Here is a 21,030-nt window from a genome sequence, read left to right on the forward strand (position 1 = left end):
TGTTGACCTGACCTGTGACCTGACCTGGTATTGTCAGTGACCTCTAATAGCAACATATGTACTAGGCAACTGACGCCCTATCGCTGATTCTCGACAAAATGCGTTTTCCTCGGTGTTATAGCGCATTCCCTAGAAGACCCGTGAACGGTGAAACATTTCGTCTTTGACTTGACCTGACCTGTGGTGCAACTGTTACAAAACTGACACCTCTTCGCTTTGCACGTGGCACGTGCATAAGGGGTCACCCACGTGCATCGTGAATAGTCTAATACTTGGTAGAAGGAATGAAGCTACCCTACAAAAATTACCGCGTGTAAATCGGTCAAGTGGTTGCTGAGATATAAGCCTCGCAAAAGCGTCCGCACGGCCCGGCGGCCGCTCATACTCAGAAATTTCCATTAATCTAAGGAAAGACTCCGCTCGCTTCGCTCGCTCCGTAACTAGCGTGAAAGACCTACATATACACGTCATCATTGACGGCAAGCTGAGCTTCTTCGATCACATGATTGACTCTGTTGTGAAACGTGGTAATCGGGCGTCAGCTCTCCTTATACACTGAAAACATTTTTACACCTGTTCCCGAAAAATAACTCCTGTCCTAAGTGTGAAGAATCAAATGACACCCGAATCACGAATCATCTGTTAAGTCTGATCAACTATGCATGGGTAAACGTAAGTGTTTGGGATAATACACTTTGCCTTAACACTGTGGTCCACGAAAAATACGTGCTCCGGGTGTCATCATGAACCTCGTTATAGATGATCAACACCGGTTTCGAGTCCCCCACAAATTGATCATCAGGGCAGGCATCAATAAAATGGTAGGACCTTGGAATGCGTGTTATTTTTTCCCGCGCGACCGCCTTGGGCTGATCATGCAGCTCGCGAAACGCGTATCATTTTCCCGCGCGTCCGCCGGCGGCGGGTTGTTTGTCACTTTACTCGGGTGTAAGAAATTACAAACATTTGGCCTTGTCGCCATCTTTGCTGCATTTTGTGTGTTGCGGCGGACGCGTGGTATTGCCGGTTCTGGGCTGCATCAGCATGGATTCGAAGAGGGCTGAGGTAAGGTGATAGGCATACATCTTTACAATAAGCATTTGGCCATTTGCAGTTACGGAAGGCGAATAAGGATGTGGAGGAAGGTAGAAACGCAGCAAGACGTCCTGCTGTCTGCTTCTGTCGGCATATGTGGCGCTGTCATAATGATAACTGGTGAATTATCCATTTTATTTCCTATGTTACTCCGTTCTTTTCCTTGCTATTTTATAATTACAATATTTGCATAATGCATGGTTTAATGTGCCTATCCTAGAGTTCCGCATCACAAATGCTTTGTGTGCACCATTGATAATGTGATGCCTCATGGTTGTGAATGACAATGAGGGACGATAAAGCACAGAAGGAAATAGTTAAATAGCCATTTTAATGGTTATAATTGACTGAATCCAATTCATGTGCCTACGTATGGATTGGATTTTAGATTTCAATTTATCAGTACATGGATTTGGATTATTTGAGGTGAGACGTGCAGAATGTTCATACCTACCTTCAAGGGCGGAGAATTGTTGGGGGTGCATTTCTTGTTTGAATGTATAATTTTCTGCATTCAGGATGGTTATCGGGATAACAAAGGCCACTTGGCCTGGTGGACCTATTCTCACCGAGCTCTTAGCTGGTTGGACTAGTGTGGCTCTAAGGGATAGGGAGTGTTGTACATGACCGTCTTCCAGTGGCGGTCTAGTCGGGCCTTGAACTGGTTGAGGGTTTCGGCACACACATGGTCTCAGTCTGGGAGTGTGATCCAGTTGTTGACTACTCACACACTCAGCATGTTCCACTGAACGAGTGTCCGCACCCTGCGTTTCTTGAACTTCCACTTGTGCCCTCTCGTTCTTGTCGAGTCGTGCCTTGTCAGGATCTCAGCAACCAGCACAGGGGCGTAGGAGCCACAGGGGGGGGGGGCACGTGCCCCCCCCCAACCGCAGAGCCGTGGGGCATTGCCCCCATAACTTCACGGTAAAAAGATGCATTTCGAGACAAAAATGGCATGGCATTGCACCTTGCGATGCGAGCCAGCGTCCCTACGTTCAGTAAAGCACATTTCCGTCTAATGAAGGAGCCTTTTGGGCAGGTAGGACACCTTTTCTCATCACTGGCGCACTAGCAGACCGAATTTTGCCCCCACAGCTGAAAGCAAGTTCCTACGCCCCTGAACCAGCAGGTCGTAGAGCAGGTGTCCTGACCTAGAGCAGGTTTGTTAGTTATTACTCATTGTTTACCTAAAATCCTACTAAGTTAATCTAAATTAGGTACGTACTCCCTTCTCATCTAAAGCAGCTAAAGTAATTTGGTGGGGTACCTAATGAGGAGTTTAGGTGAGCCAAAGAAATATATCCAGTAACAACATTGGCGGATCTAGCTAGTGACTAAGGGAGGGGCCAAAACGGGCCAAAGTAGGGGCCTTATACATGTAGCAATATACCTAAAGCATTGGGTTCGGTTTGCAAAGGGAGGGGTCAAATCCCACTTTGGCCCCGCCACTGCTGGATTTTGGCCCGTTGCCCCCTGGATCCGCTAGTGAGTAACAATCTATATCTGTAAGAAGCTTGAGTTTGAGGGCTTCGGGTACCTGATTGCAAAATCAGGAACACCCACAGACACAGCCAAAATCCAGACAGCCAACTTTCAATTGGCTGTCTGGCACTGGGAGCAAATGGTCATTTTTTATGCATCCAAGGTCCTGGATGACAAATCAATATTTTGATGCAAAGTGGGGGGGGGGGGGGCTTGTCATAGGCATCTTGGTTAAAGGGACCCTCCCACCTTCTAAAATGTTATTAAAACCAGTTAAATTGTGCCCGACTTTATAGATTGGATGCCCAGGAACATGGTTCTGGCATTTATTTTTCATTAAACATCTCAGGCTTCCCATATTCCAAACACAAACTTTCAAATATGTGAGTCACAGCCTAAAATTCTCCCTTCCCCAGGCCACATTACTGTCATAAAGCTGATTCTTTTTAATCTGTAGGCACCACAGCAAAGCTCAGACCAAGTTTTAATTGATTTTCCACGAACAAGCCCATCTAAATCAGAATGACTAAATGAGGTGACGTCACACTAACGGTCGCTCCGTGTTGAAGATAGGACCTTAGCTAAGGTCTTTTTTTGAAGCATCAGATGGAGTTTTCTCCTAAACTATGGAACTGTGGGAGTTCAAGACAATTTTTTCTGCCTTTTTGCCAGATTGTCCTCAACTTGGCTATCCCAACTCAAACCCCATGTTTAGGTGGGAGGTCCCTTTAAGGATCAAAATATTGACTCACTTTTCAGACAGCTTTGTATTTCAGGTAGATGGGTGCCACAGAAGCTTCCTGGTTGACAACTCCAATATTACCATTCAACGCGCAATCGTCCACTCCACACAATTTTCTTGATCCAAACTTTTGGGTCAACTTTGGAGTTTTCGGTTTTTGATTTATCATGTTTTTGTTTTGTTTCACAATTTTTCCCGTTTTTGAGTTACTGATTCTGTGTTTTTTTTTTTTTTTTGCTTTCATTTGCCATGGAGTCCTCCGGCTCCATGTTTGACAATGGCTCTGGTAGTTTTTGGAGACCGAAAAATTGAAGAAAAAAAAAACAAAATGAAGTGTGTCTTGGAGCTTGTACTTCAAAAAAGTGAGTCACTTTTGATCGTTAACCATGGTACCTATGACAGCCCCGCCCACTTCACGTCAAAATATTGATGCGTCATCCAGGACCTTTTTGATGGGTATTTTTTTTAGCATTGGTGGGTTTTTGATTTTTTTTTCATTCTTTACTTCTTTGAACTGTGATGTTTGTTTCATTAGTTTCTAGAGTGAACCTCAAACAGGTAGTACCTATTACGCACTATGTATTTACACAATATACATATATTCTCTCGCTCGAGTGCAGTACTTCCATGGCGCTGCACCGGTCATTTTGCCAACGTCGATGGCACTGTCGAGCAGTTCTAGCAATCAATTGTTGATATAAAAATGCTTAACAGCATCATTGACATCGAGTGAATGAGCTTATTAACCCGCGCCCTGTTCCGGGGGGAGGGGGTTTGAACACACCTTGCGTTTTTTTCGGATTGCCAGAAAACGGCGGAAACATCCAACTTCCTCTGAGTGTCATCCAATGTCTTCAAAATGCCCAGAAGCATGGTGTTACAGGTCCCTGTCGGTGATTCCGCCGAAACAAATCACCCCTGTCATTTGGAAGATGCTCCTTACGTCATCTGAGGTCACCTGAGGTCATCAGCGGTTTTTCTGCAATAACTTTCGTTTGGGTAGAGATAGAAGCTCCAAACAGCGTCCAGTGTTTTTGTCTCGTCAATGCAGATCGACTGATATGCAACATGACCTATTTGGATCAGGTCATGACCTTGACCTAAGGCCAACTTTTTACTTGACTTTTTAATGTCATATTATATATCATTCGATGTGCCTTGACGAGCTAAGCACAATGGTGTGTGAATCGTTCCTGGATCTTTTCTGGAACAAAAGTTAATTCAGAAAGTCAAAACGGTCATTGTTTTCTTCGGTGACCTCTGGTAACCTCGTTTTGACCTGACCTAAAGATGACTTAAGTACTTTCGTAATGATTTTTAACGAGCTTTTGAATGCCACCTTGCACGTCTCGCTACGTTGCCTAGAAGCTGAGCCGAATTAGGGCAAAAACCCACCTTGGGTTTTTGCTTTCAATTACTTACCCACCAAAAAAAAAAAAAAAAAAACACACACACCAGTGGGTTGGGTTTCTGCTCGTAACAACCCTGCCAGGCAGCAGGCGGCTGTTCGGATTTAGGCATGGCTGTCGGGCCGGGCGGCTACACATTGGCTCCACGGATATGGGCCGGAACGGCCGAAGGAAAGTGTAGCCGTGCAGACCTCTTCAAATAAATCCTGTACGTATTCTCTGCCCTATTTGCCCAACTTCTGTTCATTTGTAATGTTTTTTTCAGGGCTGTACATCAAGACAAGACCAAATAAGATTCTCTTGTTGCCATTGCTCTCTGTATTTTGGTACTCAACGTGACGCTTCAAAACATGCGAGGCAACATTCTGGAAATCCCTATTTTCGCATAGTATGTCCATTCTGCAAACGTTTTTTTACATCTGTTCCGGGCTGGAGTAGGCACTTGAAAACCCATAATATTCCAGAAGATACCGAGACATCGAGATCACACGTGGTGGACACAGACTCCAGGACTAGTGAGTCTGTTGACGAAGATAATACAAGGCATCCTAGTGCAGCTGAGAGTGAGACAGGCCCAATTTATGACTCCCGTAAGGAGCTGGCTTCCTTGATTGTTCGCCTGAGGGCCAAAAATGTTATTGAAAGCTCATGCCGGGATGTGCTAGATTTTGTCCATTCATTTACTACTAGTGCAATCAAAGAGTATGAAGAGGGAAAAGGCACAGAACATGAAGAACGTGGAAGCAGTGGATGCTCAGAACCTGACGTACCATGCCTGAAGAACTGCGCGAAGCTGTTGGGTAATGATCATCTTGAAGCGACAGCTCTGAAAGAATTTGATATTGTTGAACCGGAGACCATTGTTCTTGGCAAAGATGAGAAGGGCAAAGAACACTCTTATCAGTTCATATCACTGAAGGATCAGCTGAGTTCCCGCATCAGAACTCTTTCATCTGAAGATGTTCTATCGCCCTCCGATGATCCAGATGAGCTGAAGGGGCTGCAAGATGGGACAGCTCATCGCACTGTAGAGAATGACACGCTCTCCCTCGTTCTGTATTATGATGGATTCCAGGCAGGAAATCCCCTAGGGAACAAGGCGAAAGAACAGACACTCGGAGGTATTTATTGTAGCATTGGAAACGTTCGATCCCAAGGGAAATTGGATGACATTTTTTGTGTGCTTCTGTTCGAGGAACAACTTCTTGAGAAATACACGTGGACTGAGATTCTAAATCCTCTCGTACAAGAGTTGTTAGTTCTGGAAGCAAGTGGAATCGCTGTAGGAGAACATGCGTTCCATATTCGTCTGGCAGTGGTTACTGGAGACAATCTTGGTGTCCACACGATCGCAGGATTCACGAAATGCTTTTCAGGCGGTGCTATGATGTGCCGCCACTGCCATGGCACAAGAGACGATATACGAACCAAAACAAACGAAAGCGATTTCCAACTTCGATCCCGCGATGGTTACGAGTCTGGAATCCGTCGTCTGGAAGAGGAAGGCTATGACGCAACTCTCTGCAAATCTCTGGGGATTCGAGGGCCATGCCCGTTCAAAGGTTTGGTGTCGTTTCATCCAATGGATTCTCTCCCACCTGACGTTATGCACGATATACTGGAGGGGGTGGTACCATCAACGGTCTCTCTGGTGCTTGAAGACTTGCTATCCCACAGCATAGTCTCTGGGCAGGCGCTGAACGAAACAATGCGCACATTCCCGTACGCGGCTGTGGATACCAACCACCCCGGGAAACTCGTCAGTGTTGGAGGACAAGGGAAGAGGCCTCATGTGAAGCGCACCAAGCCCACCGCAAACGAGGCGTGGGTGCTCTTACGCCTCTTCCCATTGATGCTGCTTCATGCTGGCGCATCCGCGACCTCGCTTGGACAGAATGCAGGATTCGGTCTGATTCTGCGGCTGATCTTCATCATGCAGATTCTCATGTCGTTTTCCCTGTCAATTCGTGAGATCGAAATCCTCCGCCATGAAATACATCTGTTCCTGTCACAGCTGCTGCAGTGCTTTCCCAATCTCAAACTCACACCCAAACACCACTACCTCATCCATTATCCCGCTCAAATAATGAAACATGGTCCATTACGCCACCTCTGGGCGATGCGTTTTGAGTCATTCCACCAAATCCTGAAGCGCTCCATTTCCAACTCTCGAAACCGCAAGAATCTGTGTCGCTCCATAGCTCTCAGGCAACGAGTTCATGTGACTGCCAGACAGCTAGAAATGTGTAGTTCTTCTCCAAGCGAAAGGCTGAGATACAGAGGTCAGGTTCCCGAGGAGTGCAAAAACCTGATTCAGGAGGGAACACGTCTGTACAGGAAGGCGAAAGTTGATGGAGTGGTATACCATGCAGGTGAAGCTGTGGTCCTTCCCGATGGACTAGCTGAAGTCCTCTCCATCTGCAGCAAGCAGGATTCGGACTCACTTCTCGTGAGACGCATCGTATGGTCATATGACAGATCAGTTGGTGCTTTTCGGGTGTCACGTACGTCAAACTACGGAGTGAAAAGCATCAGAGCCCTGAGTGGTCGAAGCCCTCTGGGGCTTTATGAAGTCTGTGGCTGCATGTTCGCTGTCCCGCGCCATGTTCTACGAAATACTGGCATGACCTAAAGGTGAATACTTAGTTAAACCAGTGTGCTTCATTTGACAATTATTCATCTGACGCGGCGCTAGGCCTGAATTTCAACCCAACACTGGGCCTTAGGCGTGTTGGGATGCTATAATTCAGCCACTACATTGCTACATAGTGGCTGGAATGAAGTGACTAAGCGTATTTATATTGGATTTATATTGTAATTAGTGCTATTGCATTGCTAAGTGAGAACACGATTGCAGGCATTCGGCCACACATTTACGAGGAACACTGCTATTTTTGTGTCCGGCAATTTAGACAACGTTCAATTCCATTGTTGTTTTATGCTGATCTAGCCCTCGCCAGCACAGGTTGTTTGTCGGTCCTTAACGGCACAGAAGGGTAGGGGTTTGGCGTCTCTTCGCGTTTGGCCCCGAATTGTGTTAGAGCTGGTAAAATAGAGCGTTTTGAACGTGGCGAAAGGATGATATTGACAATAGCAGGCAATTGTATTGTCTAAATTCAATAGATGGCCCATAGAGCCAGGTAGTTGACCTTTGAACAATTTGCAATTTTTCGTTCAGCGTTTGTGCCAGTAATGACAAAATGTGTCTCGGCAAGCACCAGCAGTGACTATACACTGCTTCTATTGCTTCAATGGCCTTTTATTGCAAAGATCAATGGTCACAAGATAAAAGAGTCAATGCTGTTTGGTCATTTGTTTAATTTTTTTCTTCACAAATACGTTGTGCGTTGCCAAACGAAACACGAGTTTTCTTCGGAAAAGCGAAGGGATGGGCTGCATCCCATGCCACCTGTGCCGGCGAGGGTTGATCTATTTATATTTTTCAGTTTATTTCAGTCTATGTGATAATAAATGTTGTGAGACGCCTCCAGCACGGCGGGCAGTGTATTTCTTCACACACTTCATGGCTGTTTATCTCCTAAGTCCTACTTACATATGCCTTCGCGTATGCTTGTTTGTATCTCTTCCCAGGCCATGGCATACCTGGTGTCGTTCGAGTCCGTGCACAAGATGATACGCGTCTCACGGAAAAGCGAACTGCAGGCGAAGGCGGCGGCTGCGTTTGGCCTCTCAGGGACATGTGCCATCGAGTACTACTGCAAAGAGTATGAAGAATACGTCCGCCCGGAAACTGCTGAAGAGCTTCCAGCGGGTGGCAAGGTCAGGCTCGTTCAGCCGATGACTGTCCTGTTTGACTCCATCTCCACGGCAAGTACGGTTCCCGTCCTGACGATCCAGCCAACTGACGATGGAAGCATCGAACCTCCGTCCGTCCTCGTTCCTTCTGTGGGATCATCACCGCGGTAAGCAGTGTCCCAAAATTGAGTTTTGTCTTGGGTGTCAGAGGGGAAAATTACCCACCAAAAAGAGGGCAGCTGATTCGATTAGATAAAAAAGGAGTGAGAAATGACAAAAAGCATGCATTTTATTCTAGGGTGTAGAATGTTTGATGCTAACTGGGCATCCACACAACTGTCTTTCTATAGGTAAAAAATCTATGTTTTCTTGGTTGGGACTTGGGAGTGGAAAATTGTTCTTAAAAATGGTGGTGAGAGTGGAAAATGAATTTCATTTGGATGTCATTTCCCTACCAAATAGACAAATTTTGGGACATTGGCGGTAAGTTTTCCAATAAAAATTCAGAAATTTTGTCCGAACGGTTGAATAGGTGGCTTTTGGCCGGGGTGCCCGCTAAACTTGTTTCGTGACGCCACGGACCCACCATTCGACCGCACTGCCCGCGCCCGGCTCACTGGTAGGAATTTAGACCGAAAGTTAGCTCTCGCCAGTGGAAGGGGGGGGGGTGCCACCCCTCTGAGGTTTTTTTCGGGAATCGCGAAAAACGGCGGCGCGTAGCGCCGCCGGGTTTTCGAATACCCCGTGGGGCAAACCTTGCGCAATTTTTGGCAAAAAAGACCGGTTCAGGTCAGGTCAAAGAGATATGGCGAGGTCTCGAGGTATGACTGCTCTCGACGAGGTCTCGCGATCAGTGTGCAATCAGCATGCTTCTTTCCTATATAAAATATTTGAAAATTTTCATAGCAGAGAGATAATGTCATGCTATAACAAAACATGTGTAACAAGTTAACAACTGTGTAAGTCACTAGGTAATTCCAATGCAATGCAATGGTCTTTCAATGCATTTTCGTGTTGCCAGAACAAAATCAAATTCATCCAGGTTGGCACGACAAAACGCAGAATAGGCGTAGTGATCGTAATGGCAGTGTTTGTGCTGTGCCGAAATCTGGCAGAGGACAGTTCCACCTGCAAGTGCATATGGTACGTTATCGGTGCCATTAGCTTACTGTATCACATATGAAACTATCTATTAATAAAAATCGCGTTCTGTCATTCCAGCGGCGAGTCGGCTGTCTCGCTTGCGGTTGAGCAGCCTGCTGCTACCAGCAGCCGGGGAGCAGGCGATGATCTGAGCAGCGATGTTGACGATCCGACTGAACCTGATACGCGGCACAGGTAAATATTCTCAGGGTCAGGGATTTATGAGAACGATTTTTGTTTTGCCTCATTTAGATTATCTCATTTTTTTAGTTGTTTCCATCAATTAAGATATTATTGAAGTGTCATTTCATCTCAGCAAGGTGCGTTTTGATGGTTTTGGCGATGAATGAACATTCATAATGCCAATTTCACAAACATACCGAAGTGTGACCTCTTGACGTAACCCAACTGATGAAGGTTTCACTTATCACTAACGACTGTATATTTTACTTCAGGGAGATGTTCCGTCTCGACCTTAACCGAGGCTTCGATGGACAGCTGCTGCGAAGTATCAACGAGGGGAGAGAGCTGTCCAAAGCGGACCGAACGCGCCTTCTGGATATAATCTATGAGCGTTACGTGGAAAAGTTCCAATCGAAGTAAGTATTTTACATTTAGGGGAGGGAGAGGGTGCAGCAGCGAACTGGGTGACTCCTATAGAGAGACTATGCAATTGAGTGTCTTGCATTGTGTATAAGGAGTGAGGCTGTGTGGGACTGAAGGACAGAGGGACTAACTGCGGCGATTGCATGCATCTAACTGGTGTGGTGACAGCGAAAACCAGCAAGATGGCTACACTATAATTTCCTACAGTATACAATACTATTGCTGGAATACTAGGACTTACTCCACAAAGAGATCGAATGGGTCGGAGCGCTTTCAATACACATATCGTCGTCAGCGAATCAATAACAGGGGTCGAATCGAGTCGGGTATCGAAGAGCCTGCCCAAAGCTCTTACAACTCTTCGATACCCGAAGCTCTTACAACTCTTCGAGGTACAACTCTTCGATATCCGACTCGATTCGACCCCTGTTATTGATTCGCTGACGACGATATGTATAATACATATTGAAAGCGCTCCGACCCATTCGATCTCCTTGTGGAGTAAGTCCTAGTATTCCAGCAATATCATTTCATCTCCACATCATGTCATTACGTCAATACAATACTATACTACTGCTACACTATAATATACAATATTATCATACACCAGGACTGGCGGTGATTATCGTCAGGGCGGTACTGATCCTTCTCACCCTGCATGCTATTTTGCACCGGCGCCGCTCAGGCGGCTAAGTGTCTGTGTCACCGTCAGACAGGGTGGGGCCGGCCGACCGAACGTACCTGTATAGTGTATATTGCGTTGATATTCTGTATCCGTTATAAAAACGTAAATTTATTTGGAGTCCGAATCACTTGCATTTCAGAGCACACCAAAAGTACGTCTCCTTCAGGTACCGTGACCGGATAGAGAGCCTTATCGGCGAGCGGATAAGGGTCATTGCCGCCGCCCCTCACCCGCAATGGTCCTTATCGGCTCGTCGATATGGTATTCTAACCTTCCACGAGTCTGAAGGAGGTATACTTCTATTGCTGCAATGATTTAGAACCTCATGTTTACTTTAAGTTCACGACGTTCATTTACTTTAGTTCATTATTTGCAGGTATCTCAAGGACAACGTCGATAGCCTTGCAGGTGACATCGTGGAGCAGTTCCCTGGATTGTTCCGTGGCATGCATCTCCATGAACGACTGGTAAGTTCCCCGCACTGTAAAATATCTAACTGCCATACCTTGTTATTGTTAAAAGAAACGTGTCACCTTTTAAGATTCAGTGCATGGGACGCTGATCGGCGAAGAAGGGTATGACATTCATATAAAGTGAAACTAAGTAGAATCCATGCATATTTGTCAAAAGAAGGACTTTTCATATTTTTTTTCTCGCCTACGTCACGACTGCATCAGGCAATCAGCTTTGGCGAATTCGCTAAGTCGTTATCTAGCTGCATCCTACAAGGCAGGGCTGCGGAGCCGACCAAATTTCAGCGACTCCGACTCCGGCTTGGAAAAATCGACTCCGACTCCAACTCCGACTCCGACCCACATCAGTCTCTTTTCCACATGTCGAAGGGCAATGTTTTAAACAATAATACCTACCTCATTTGCCATGTCTTTGGTGCAAAATAGTTATTGTTGCAAACTGGACAACAAACATAAGTAATAGTTTGCCACGACCTCGTATTAACTTGTAAATTGGGTGGACAACTTCCCCGCACTGAACCTGAGTGACCGAACTTTGCCACTGCACTGGTTAAATCCAAATGTATGTTGAAAACAACGTACCGTGTCCCCCGCCCCTCTCGATCAATAACATTTACTGCACAAAACATCACTGTGCTTCAAGGATTATTACAGCCTGTTGCTCCGCCAAAATATATCAGACAAGACCAAGTAACGACCCCAAAGCAAGTGCGACATCACCGATTATTATTATTGACCCGACTTCGCGATTTGTATGGTTGAAAACTAATTCGCCCGGAAACAAACGCAACCCAAGCGATAAGAGCACTGTATACATCGCAAACCATTCGGCTGTCTGCAGTCAGCACGTAATGTTCTTTTACATCTCTATTTCCATCTTTACTAGCAGGAAAATAATGAAACGTTGAAAAAGTGCTGTAACCAACTCCGACTCCGGCCCGGAGTCGGAGTCAATGAAAATTTACCGATTCCGACTCCGGTCAAAACTACCGACTCCGGCCGACTCCGACTCCGACTCCGACTCCGCAGCCCTGCTACTAGGACCGATAACATCCATTTCCGCTGGTTATACCATTGTGATTTCGGATCGGGGCTTCTCGTAGACAAATAGCCGTGATATTTAGGGGTTTTCATACCTTGGCTACAAACCTGCTGTCTCAGTTTCGTTTTCATTATAAAGGTGTGTCGTTTCCGCTAACGTAACGTGTATTCTTCATCCTGACCTTCAATAGGGCTACCTAGTGCATCATTATATTGTATTGGTGAAAACAAGGCAAGGCGCATATTTCAGGTGCAAAAAAAAAAACGTTGCAGTACAACATGTAATGATGTAACACCGAACAGCCAGTCTCAGCGCTCTCTGGAATGGGGGGAGGGGTCAAATAGAAGCCTAACAGGTGTCTTAAAACGTATGATCTTGTAGACCTTCACATGCGCATTGTTTAACGAGACATGCTGATAGATTGAAATAGACTTTGCATTATTTTGTTTTCCATAGGTCCGAGAGAAATTCCATAAGCAACACAAGGTCATGAAGTTACATTATAGTCATTCTTCTGCTACAAATATCTAGTCATATGGATTGATGGAAGAAAATCCCATGTAACTAATCACCTACGCTTTATATTTATATTAACGTTTTTTTTTTTAAAGAATACACAACTGATTGCAGTTTATGTGACCAGGTGGAACACCAACCATTGGCATGCTATTTTTGTCTTTCGCAGAACGCTACCCGTCAACTGATCATCAATAAATTTAAGAACAAACGACGTGGAGACGACTCCAAAGAGGTCACCGACAGAAAACGGCGGCGCTCCGGTGTACTGAACTATCTGCCAGCGGACAAGGAGGACGAGGGATGCGGTGACCTGCGCTACAAACTCCGGCAAGGCATGCTGCGTGGAGCTGAGGTAAGAATTCATACTATGATGGTTCTAATTTTAGTTATAAGTTCAGTGCCATCAACTGCGCCATGCGGTTTAGCCCCGTAATGAGAGGGGGTGATTAGATAGACTATTTCGATTTGAAAAGCATCCATCTGGGGATGTTAACTTCAGACACTTCTAAGAAACTTTCCAACACATCTTATTTTCCGATCTTCCAGAAAGAACTACCATGGCTACAAATGACTTATCATGTTTCATGCCGCCTGGCCCGGCCCGACGGTGCCGGAAGGGCGGCCGGCCGGCCGACCGTCAGCTGAAATTTAAATTCATTGTCGAATTTCGTTCACTTTATTACTAGAGGGCCTCACAAATAGACCAAAAGTGATATGTATCGATCCTAAAGAGCCTGGCATCGGAAAGAAAGCGTCCTCAATCGTCAAGGGAACCACGCATAATCCGGCCAAAGGGAGCCTACCATGAATTATCGGGAAAAACTGATACTTTCCGTCATTGTCTGGCAGTATGAGACAACTCCCTTCCCCCTGCCCCCTCACCCCGGTGGCACTCCCACCAACCGGTGCAGTCAATGCAAAAACGTATTTACGGTGCAGCGCCGGCGTCCACCGCCCGCTCGGCAAAAGGCGACTATCACCCGCTCGGCAAAAGGCGACTATCAGCTGACGATCGGCCGGCCGGCCGCCCTTACGGCACCGTTGGGCCGGGCCAGGCGGCATGAAACATGAGGCCATGGTAGTTCTTTCTGGAAGATTGGAACATAAGATACATAGGCGTTGCCAGACTTTTTAGGTTGGGGGGGGGGGGGAAATAAACCCACCTACCCCCTAAATTAAGTTTCTCCTCGGATTTCGGCCACTTAATTTCGAAAATGTTGGAAAATACAAAAAAAAAACAATCTGGACAAAACAGGTGTCTTTCTTCACCAGTTTTTGCTCAGAAATCCACTGGTGCCATTTATTTTTCCATTCGACCCCTAGAAGTCCCCAAAATTGCATTTGAAAATCTGACGTCATATTTTAGTATGATTTTGGAGATTAAAACGGGTCATTTGGGGATCAGATATAGAGCTATCGATTTGAAATTTGATGTTTGACACAATAGAGGTGTATAACATATATTCCGATTCCTGAATTTTTTGGATTTTATTGGCATTTTCTTCTTTTTTTGGGGGGGGGGACAAAATAAAAAAGTAAAAAATCGGAGGTAGCCATGTTGTAGGGCTAGCAATTCTACATTTACGCTATTTTTCGTTTGCAATTCCATTTCTAAATGTGACTTTGAGAGACTCTCAAACAAATGCCGGATTTCGTCTAAAAATCGAGCAACATGACGTCGGAAATTGGCTTTATCTAAAAAATTGTCAACGAATTAGAAAAAAAAAACAAATATCCATCATGTGCGCAATGGTTCCATAAGAAAATCAAGTTTCAACTCGATATCTCCAGGCGTTTGGCCATGGCACACAAAAACCTGGGGGGGGGATTCTCAGCCCCCCCCCCCGCCAGGAATAGGGTTAACCGCACTGTCTCCTCGAACTGTCTATCTGTCTCCTCGATCCTTATAAATTTATCGTCGTCTCAATCATTGTGGTGAAACAAATGCAGCTGTCGGAGGTATTCTATGTCTACCGTATGTTGGATATGGAACGACACCTAGTATGTACCCTACAGTGCTGAAATGGCCTACATTTTGGCCGAAATTGCGTCTTTCTATCAAAATAGCAAAACACAAACACGCCACTAATAAAATAATTATTCCAAAACCAAGATCCAGTGGTACCGAACAGTTAACTTTGATTTTGAAATCACAAACTTGTTTTCTGACGATACCCTCCCAGTCCGCATCCATCTCCTGCAATCCACAAAGGCTGTCACAAAACTACTTCGTGCATTCTTGCAAAGCGTTTTCCTGTGACAGAAAGGTAAGCTGGCGATCACTGGTTTATATTGGTGAAATGGGTCTTTTTACTCCCACAGCTTGATGAAGCGATGTCGAAGACGTTTGCGGACAGAAGGATCCTGGTGGTGACGAAGAGGCTATCCGTACCCAAGCTGAAGAAGCTCTACCCTGCCCTCTTTCAGGAAATGGAGGTATGTCTCTCGCCCTCTCGCTCTCATTCTCGCTCACTTGGTAGTGGTTGTGCTTATGCTACATCGTGCCACGCTTTGTTTTGTAGTGTTCATGAAATTTATGGTTTTATCATCTCTTAGATGTTGGGAGTGAAACTTCCTACCAGGGTTTTGCTCCACCCACCCATGAGTCGAGTCAAATTTGACTCGACTCTAACTCAAATGAGTCGAGTCGGAGTTGAGTCCAGTGTCAGAAAAGTGATCCCTTTCTATTTTTTTCCGAACTTGGAAGTTTTGTTCCGTCAAAAAGTTCTACTGTAAAGAATGACAAGTTTTATTCTGCGAGTATCAAAGTTGATAATGAATCAAAGTCATATAATGAAACAAAGTATGTAGCATGCTAATTGATAGTTATCCACGGGCTACCCATAAACGTTTGCTATTTTCACTTCCTCGTTTCTTAGATGGTGTCGACTTATTTCATTGGTAACTCTAGATTTTATTTCCATGTCATATAATAAAGACGTATTTATTTGTTGCAGATCTGGGCGGAGCTTGCCCGAATCAGGGGCGGTGGATCGACCAAGGAGAATGAGCTGGAGAGGGCGCGTGAGAACCTTTCCAAGGTGCTCACAAAGTTCCAAGTCTGTGAAACGAATGGTACGTTATTGTGAATTTACGGTTAACAATTTCGTGGATCTCGAGTCAAAAGTGCATTTTAGTGCCAGTGTTCTTCTAGTTCGGCTACTTTCCTCTTCCATCGCCGTACTTCAAATTTGACGTTTGACTCTAGGCTTATACAAAGACTTGCCCAAGAGGTACCTACATGGTCGTTTGTCCATTTCCCCTTTTTCTCCCGCACCTATTAACGCAGTCAGAGCCCACTGGAAAGACAATCGGACAAAGTTTATTAACGGATCTACGTTAGCCATATTTGGGGTATCTATAAAGATTGGATGGTGGTTGGTGGCGCTTTGGCTCCCTCATTGCATGATAATGTTCTTACCAGTTTTTAGTTTGTGGTAGGATAATGAAAAATATAAACGAAACGTCGGATTGTCTTTTGAAAAAAAAACGAGCTATTGTGTGTGCAGTTTGTATTTTACGGCATGACAGTGTTGCATTGGTAACTGACATGCGTGTCTACGTGTGTCTGTGTGTTTTAGAAGCTGCGCTGGAGCATCTCCTCATCGAACTTCGCGAGGAAGACGCTCTTTACACGGCACCGACGGCCGGAGGTCCAATGGTTATATGGCGTGATGCCCTCTGGGTCGAGGGAGAGAAGGTAGCTGATTTTGAGATACTTCTCAACAAGATCGACCAATTCCTCACATGGGGTGCTGCGTTCTCGGTGTTCGCTCAAAAGCCGACCAAGAAAAGCACGCGGTGCTCCGCATACCTGGCAACCGTTATGGTTCTCCAAACAGACGTGCTGAAGCCCCCGAAAGGCCTGGAGCGTATCACTCAGTAAGCGTCAAGCTCAGTAGATTCGTGTCGCCTGACTGTCCATCTGAGGCCCGACTGAGTCGGGTAAGACTTACCTTTTTCCGTCTTGCGGAACTTTTTCACTGTCAGTGGGCCGAGATAGTCGTGTGTTGAAAGGTCGTCTCATGTCGACTCTCGCCTCTGGCAGGTCAGCCATCCTGGGTAGCTGAGGGGTGGCTCTGCGGTTGCGGCAGAACGCACACTTCTGTTGACACACTTCTGTTCACACTTCTGTTGACACGAAATGACAACAGGTGTGCTGTCATTTCGGTTTGTGTCGTGTTGTTTTTTTTTTTTAAATAAAGTCGTTCGCCAAAAACAGTTGTTTTCTCAAGGGTGTGCAGTTACACTCATTACGCGGGGAGCCGTGGGACGGGTGTTGAAAAGTACCCGCGGGAGAGGTGTTTAAGCGCAGGTGTAACCCACAACGCAGGTGTAGACAGTAGGTGCTTAAATTCGATGCCGGTGTAGACAGTAGGTGTTGATACTCGATGCGGGTGTAAACAGTGGGCGTTGATACTCGATGGGGGTGTAAGCAGTGGGCGTTGATACTCGATGGGGGTGTAAACAGTGGGTGTTAATACTTAATGCGGGTGTAAACATCGAGCGTTGATACTCGATGCGCGTGTAAACATTGGGTGTTGATACCTGATGCAGGTGTTCGATGACGCCTTGATGAAGGGTTAGTTGACACCTGTTCAGATGCTTAAAAATGGAACCTGATCAACGACACCTGTTCCGCGGGTTTACACTCGGGACAGGTGTAAAAATGTTTTCAGTGTAAGGAGTCTGCAGGGCGTACGATGCGGCTGTTGTAAGAGAGGAGTTATCGCAGCGTATTGTGCTAATGTCCGATCGGTCCTAGAGTACGGAAGTGTGATTTGGGCCGGAGCAGCACGCCCGCTTTTAGAAAGACTAGAGCGCATTCAACACAAGTTCTTGGCATTTTTGGCGGGCACGAGACGCGATCTTTTGACATGAAAGGTAAGTAACAATTGCAAACTGCTTCTAGAATGACTTAGTTGCGCCATATTTGTAGTGAAGCGAGGTAAAGGAGACAGAGGATTCCTTTATAAGGGACATTTAAGAGACAAATAGGGGAAGATTAAGGGAACCCTATGTAAACACGGTTATTGAGGGGCTGTGTATGTTTTATAAAATCGTTCTACCTGAGAATCGCCGTGCTGCCTTAGATCTCTCATTTATGTGTGCCGTTTTTATAGGGAAAGATAGAAAGTTCGCTGCTTCTTGATCAGTTTTCGTTGCGCGTGCCGGCCCGCGCGACCCGTAGCCCAGAGGCCTGATTTGTGCCGCCCGACAGAGTAACTGCATCGATCTCTGCGCTCTTTCCTCGGCTGCCGCGTGCTTTTCACGCATTTTTACTCATTCATCCGTCTTTTGACATTTTTTTTTTAATGACTCGAAGCCTGCTATGCTCGGGCTGTGTTACTGCGACATTTAGTTTTACACCTATGTTATGCTTGCTGGATGTGTATGAAATCATGACGCAACTAAAACCTCGATGTCTCAAAAGCTTTTCCATGTTCTTTATAGATTTCGTTGGAGCAAACTTCAATCAAACCCTAGAGCAATTGACAATCCATTGAGGGGATTGATAATACCTGTAGGGAATTGATTGAAGTTTGCTGTGACGAAATTGAAAGAAAAAACGTCGTAAAACTTGTTAAATATCGAAGCTTTTTACGTCATGATTTCCGAGTTTTCGACAAAAAATGGCATATGTTAAAAATCATATAAAATCACAGAATAGACGATAGAGACATGCCGTAAACGCCATTAGGCTGCCAATACATACAATGAACAATCACATAGCTATCTTTGATTTCTGGTTATTGTTCTACATTTTCCTAAATCTTGAACTGAATATTGGCGATTTCTCATGACTTCTTCACGACCATGATGCATGTATTTTTCAAATTGATCTTTTTCGACCAAACACGTCATAGGTGGCGGAACGGGGAGGACACCGGGGCACCGTGCCCCCTTTGATTTTGGCATTTTAATATTAGCCCTATGGGCGTTGCATGGAAAGAATGGGACCAAAAGTCGACAGTGCCCCCCCCCCCCTTAAGCTGAAGCGGACAATGGGGGGTTGGACGCAAGTCCCCCATGTGAAAAATAATCTCGGTGGTTTGAATACAGTCTACTACTAGTTTAGCCAGAAAACGCAACACTGATACACCCAATTAGCAATCATGAACGGTGCGGTTTAAGTGGACAACTATGCCTCTGTAGTATGGCATATGCCTTATGATACACCTATGGTGTATGACAGCTATGGTAGTACATACTACACCATACTACATACCTACATAAATGCCTCTGTAATATCCCACGGCGATCGTTGTCACTAACACGCTTACTAGACCGAAACGGCCCAGCCCAACAATGCAAAACAAGAACAACACAAATGCCGACCCGTTGGCCAACGATGGCCGCTGTTACAGTCGGCGCCACCGCTGTGCATCAACGGAACGGTACTCTCCGGCGACAGGCCCGCGGTCACTGACCTTAAACGAACTATCAAACGCCGCTTGCCGCTTGTCGCTCCGATGTGTGGTTTTTGAGATCTGAAGGGGGCCGAAAAGGTTCCCCCCGCCCAGAATCGAACCGGTCAGAGCCTGCCCGGAACAGAGGCGGATCCAGCTCAGAGTTTTTTTTTGGGGGGGGGAGGCAAACCATGACAATTTATCGATTCTTTCCATGCCTCGTCCATAGGCGTAATGTTAAAATTATGCCGTTTGGGGGGGGGGGGCAAATGCCCATTTTGCCCCCCCCCCCTGGATCCGCCACTGGCCCGGAATAGGGTCAATACACATCGCCGCTCTCGCGGGCCGTGCGACCGTTACGACTCACCCGGAGCCATCTGATGCCGAACGCCTGGCCGGCGCCGGGCCGCTGGGCAGGCGGCCTACTTCCGCGTTGTGACGCGCACGGCGCGTGCGCTTCCAGACAGAGCTCGAACCGCCGTACCTCGTGTTAGATCGGCGTTCGTGCCCAACGAAATACACCCAGGTCCGGCCTCCAGCAAAAGAGTGGCTGGTTAACCTATGTGTTTTTGGTGCATTAACTTTGAATAACTGAGGCACTCCTGTAAAATGGCTCAATAGAAATGAGAAGAGGGTTCGTGCACACACTTCGGCAATGGTTTTCACAGCCATTAGACGTATTCATCAATGCAGATCGCTTATTGTGATGTTGGCAACCAACCACTTAATACCTGGAGGGCCGTCCATAGCTGCCATGGTTTTATGAGCGCTGTCGCAGATCGAAAGTACTTTTGGGGGATGGATCGACTACCTAATCTAAGAAGGTTATTTAGCTGGCACAGCGACTGAGTCTGCCGCTGATTGTGACAAACTGGTGGAGTAGGGGGTGGGTTTAACATTATCCCTGTCTTTACTCCTCAATAGAGGCGGTAGCAGCAATTCAAGGTTGGATTAATTGTGCCTCTGTTGCATATGTCACGTGACATACATATCTTCTCATTCCAAATAAAAGTGTGTTTAGAAGACTAATTTATAAAAATAAGTTAGAACTCACTGCTCGAGTTTGAGCCATTTTGTTTCCATTTGTAGTTTCAACATTTCAAGCATTACAAAGTATTGCAGTTTATAGTAAAAATTAGCTTGAAATTAGTGTAAAAATAAATCCCACTACTAAAGTTCTTCTTTTATCTGGCCCCTCTGACAAAACGCTTGAACTGGGCTTCCCCGAGTACCGAGAGTGCCGGCTTTTTTTTGGTCTCTTGGTCTGTCCTATCAGAAAATCCGTAAAACAAGGTATAGTACCTAAATTACAGTATACCTAGTCATTTGTCATGAACCTCGTAGAGTGTTCTGATATCCCAGAACCTCTAAATAGCCAACAATTTAATCCCTTTGCCAATATCACCTCACCTGAACTGCAGGTTGATGACAACAGCTTTAAAACCCTACAATCCTCTTGTGGCTATTTCTCCCTTCCGTCAATGTTTGATACAAATAAATCATCACACTATTTTTTGAATATCATTCATATAAATGCCAGGTCTATTTGCTCAAATGATAAATTTGAAGAACTTCAGTTGTTTTTTACCAGAATTCATTGTGTTTGGCATATCATTTGCATCACTGAAATATGGTTATCGGACGACCAAATTTCTAATAGACAACTTC

The 21,030-nt window shown here is 45.6% G+C and overlaps 2 protein-coding genes across 4 annotated transcripts in view; one reads left to right on the forward strand and one right to left on the reverse strand.

The window, feature by feature from the left end:
• The window catches only part of LOC122370895, a 101,094-nt gene that overhangs the window by 8,113 nt on the left and 71,951 nt on the right, over window positions 1-21,030 (reverse strand). The window lies entirely within an intron of this gene.
• Window positions 867-17,173, forward strand: LOC122370892. 3 transcript variants are annotated; one of them, XM_043346838.1, is made up of 10 exons: window positions 1,002-1,065; window positions 4,994-7,362; window positions 8,320-8,508; window positions 9,706-9,822; window positions 10,083-10,226; window positions 11,295-11,385; window positions 13,119-13,304; window positions 15,275-15,388; window positions 15,910-16,027; window positions 16,534-17,173. In XM_043346838.1, exons 3-10 carry the CDS (start codon window positions 8,456-8,458, stop codon window positions 16,836-16,838), a joined length of 1,128 nt encoding a protein of 375 aa, XP_043202773.1. In that variant the 5' UTR covers window positions 1,002-1,065; window positions 4,994-7,362; window positions 8,320-8,455; the 3' UTR covers window positions 16,839-17,173. The 3 variants fall into 3 exon arrangements, with proteins under 3 accessions (XP_043202772.1, XP_043202774.1, XP_043202773.1); XM_043346839.1 differs by lacking the exon at window positions 4,994-7,362 and having other exon boundaries at window positions 971-1,065; XM_043346837.1 differs by lacking the exons at window positions 9,706-9,822; window positions 10,083-10,226; window positions 11,295-11,385; ... (2 more) ...; window positions 15,910-16,027; window positions 16,534-17,173 and having other exon boundaries at window positions 867-1,065; window positions 8,320-8,445.

Source organism: Amphibalanus amphitrite, unplaced genomic scaffold, assembly GCF_019059575.1.
Source record: "Amphibalanus amphitrite isolate SeventyFive unplaced genomic scaffold, NRLGWU_Aamphi_draft 001182F_arrow, whole genome shotgun sequence".
NCBI classification, from domain to species: Eukaryota; Metazoa; Arthropoda; class Thecostraca; order Balanomorpha; family Balanidae; genus Amphibalanus; species Amphibalanus amphitrite.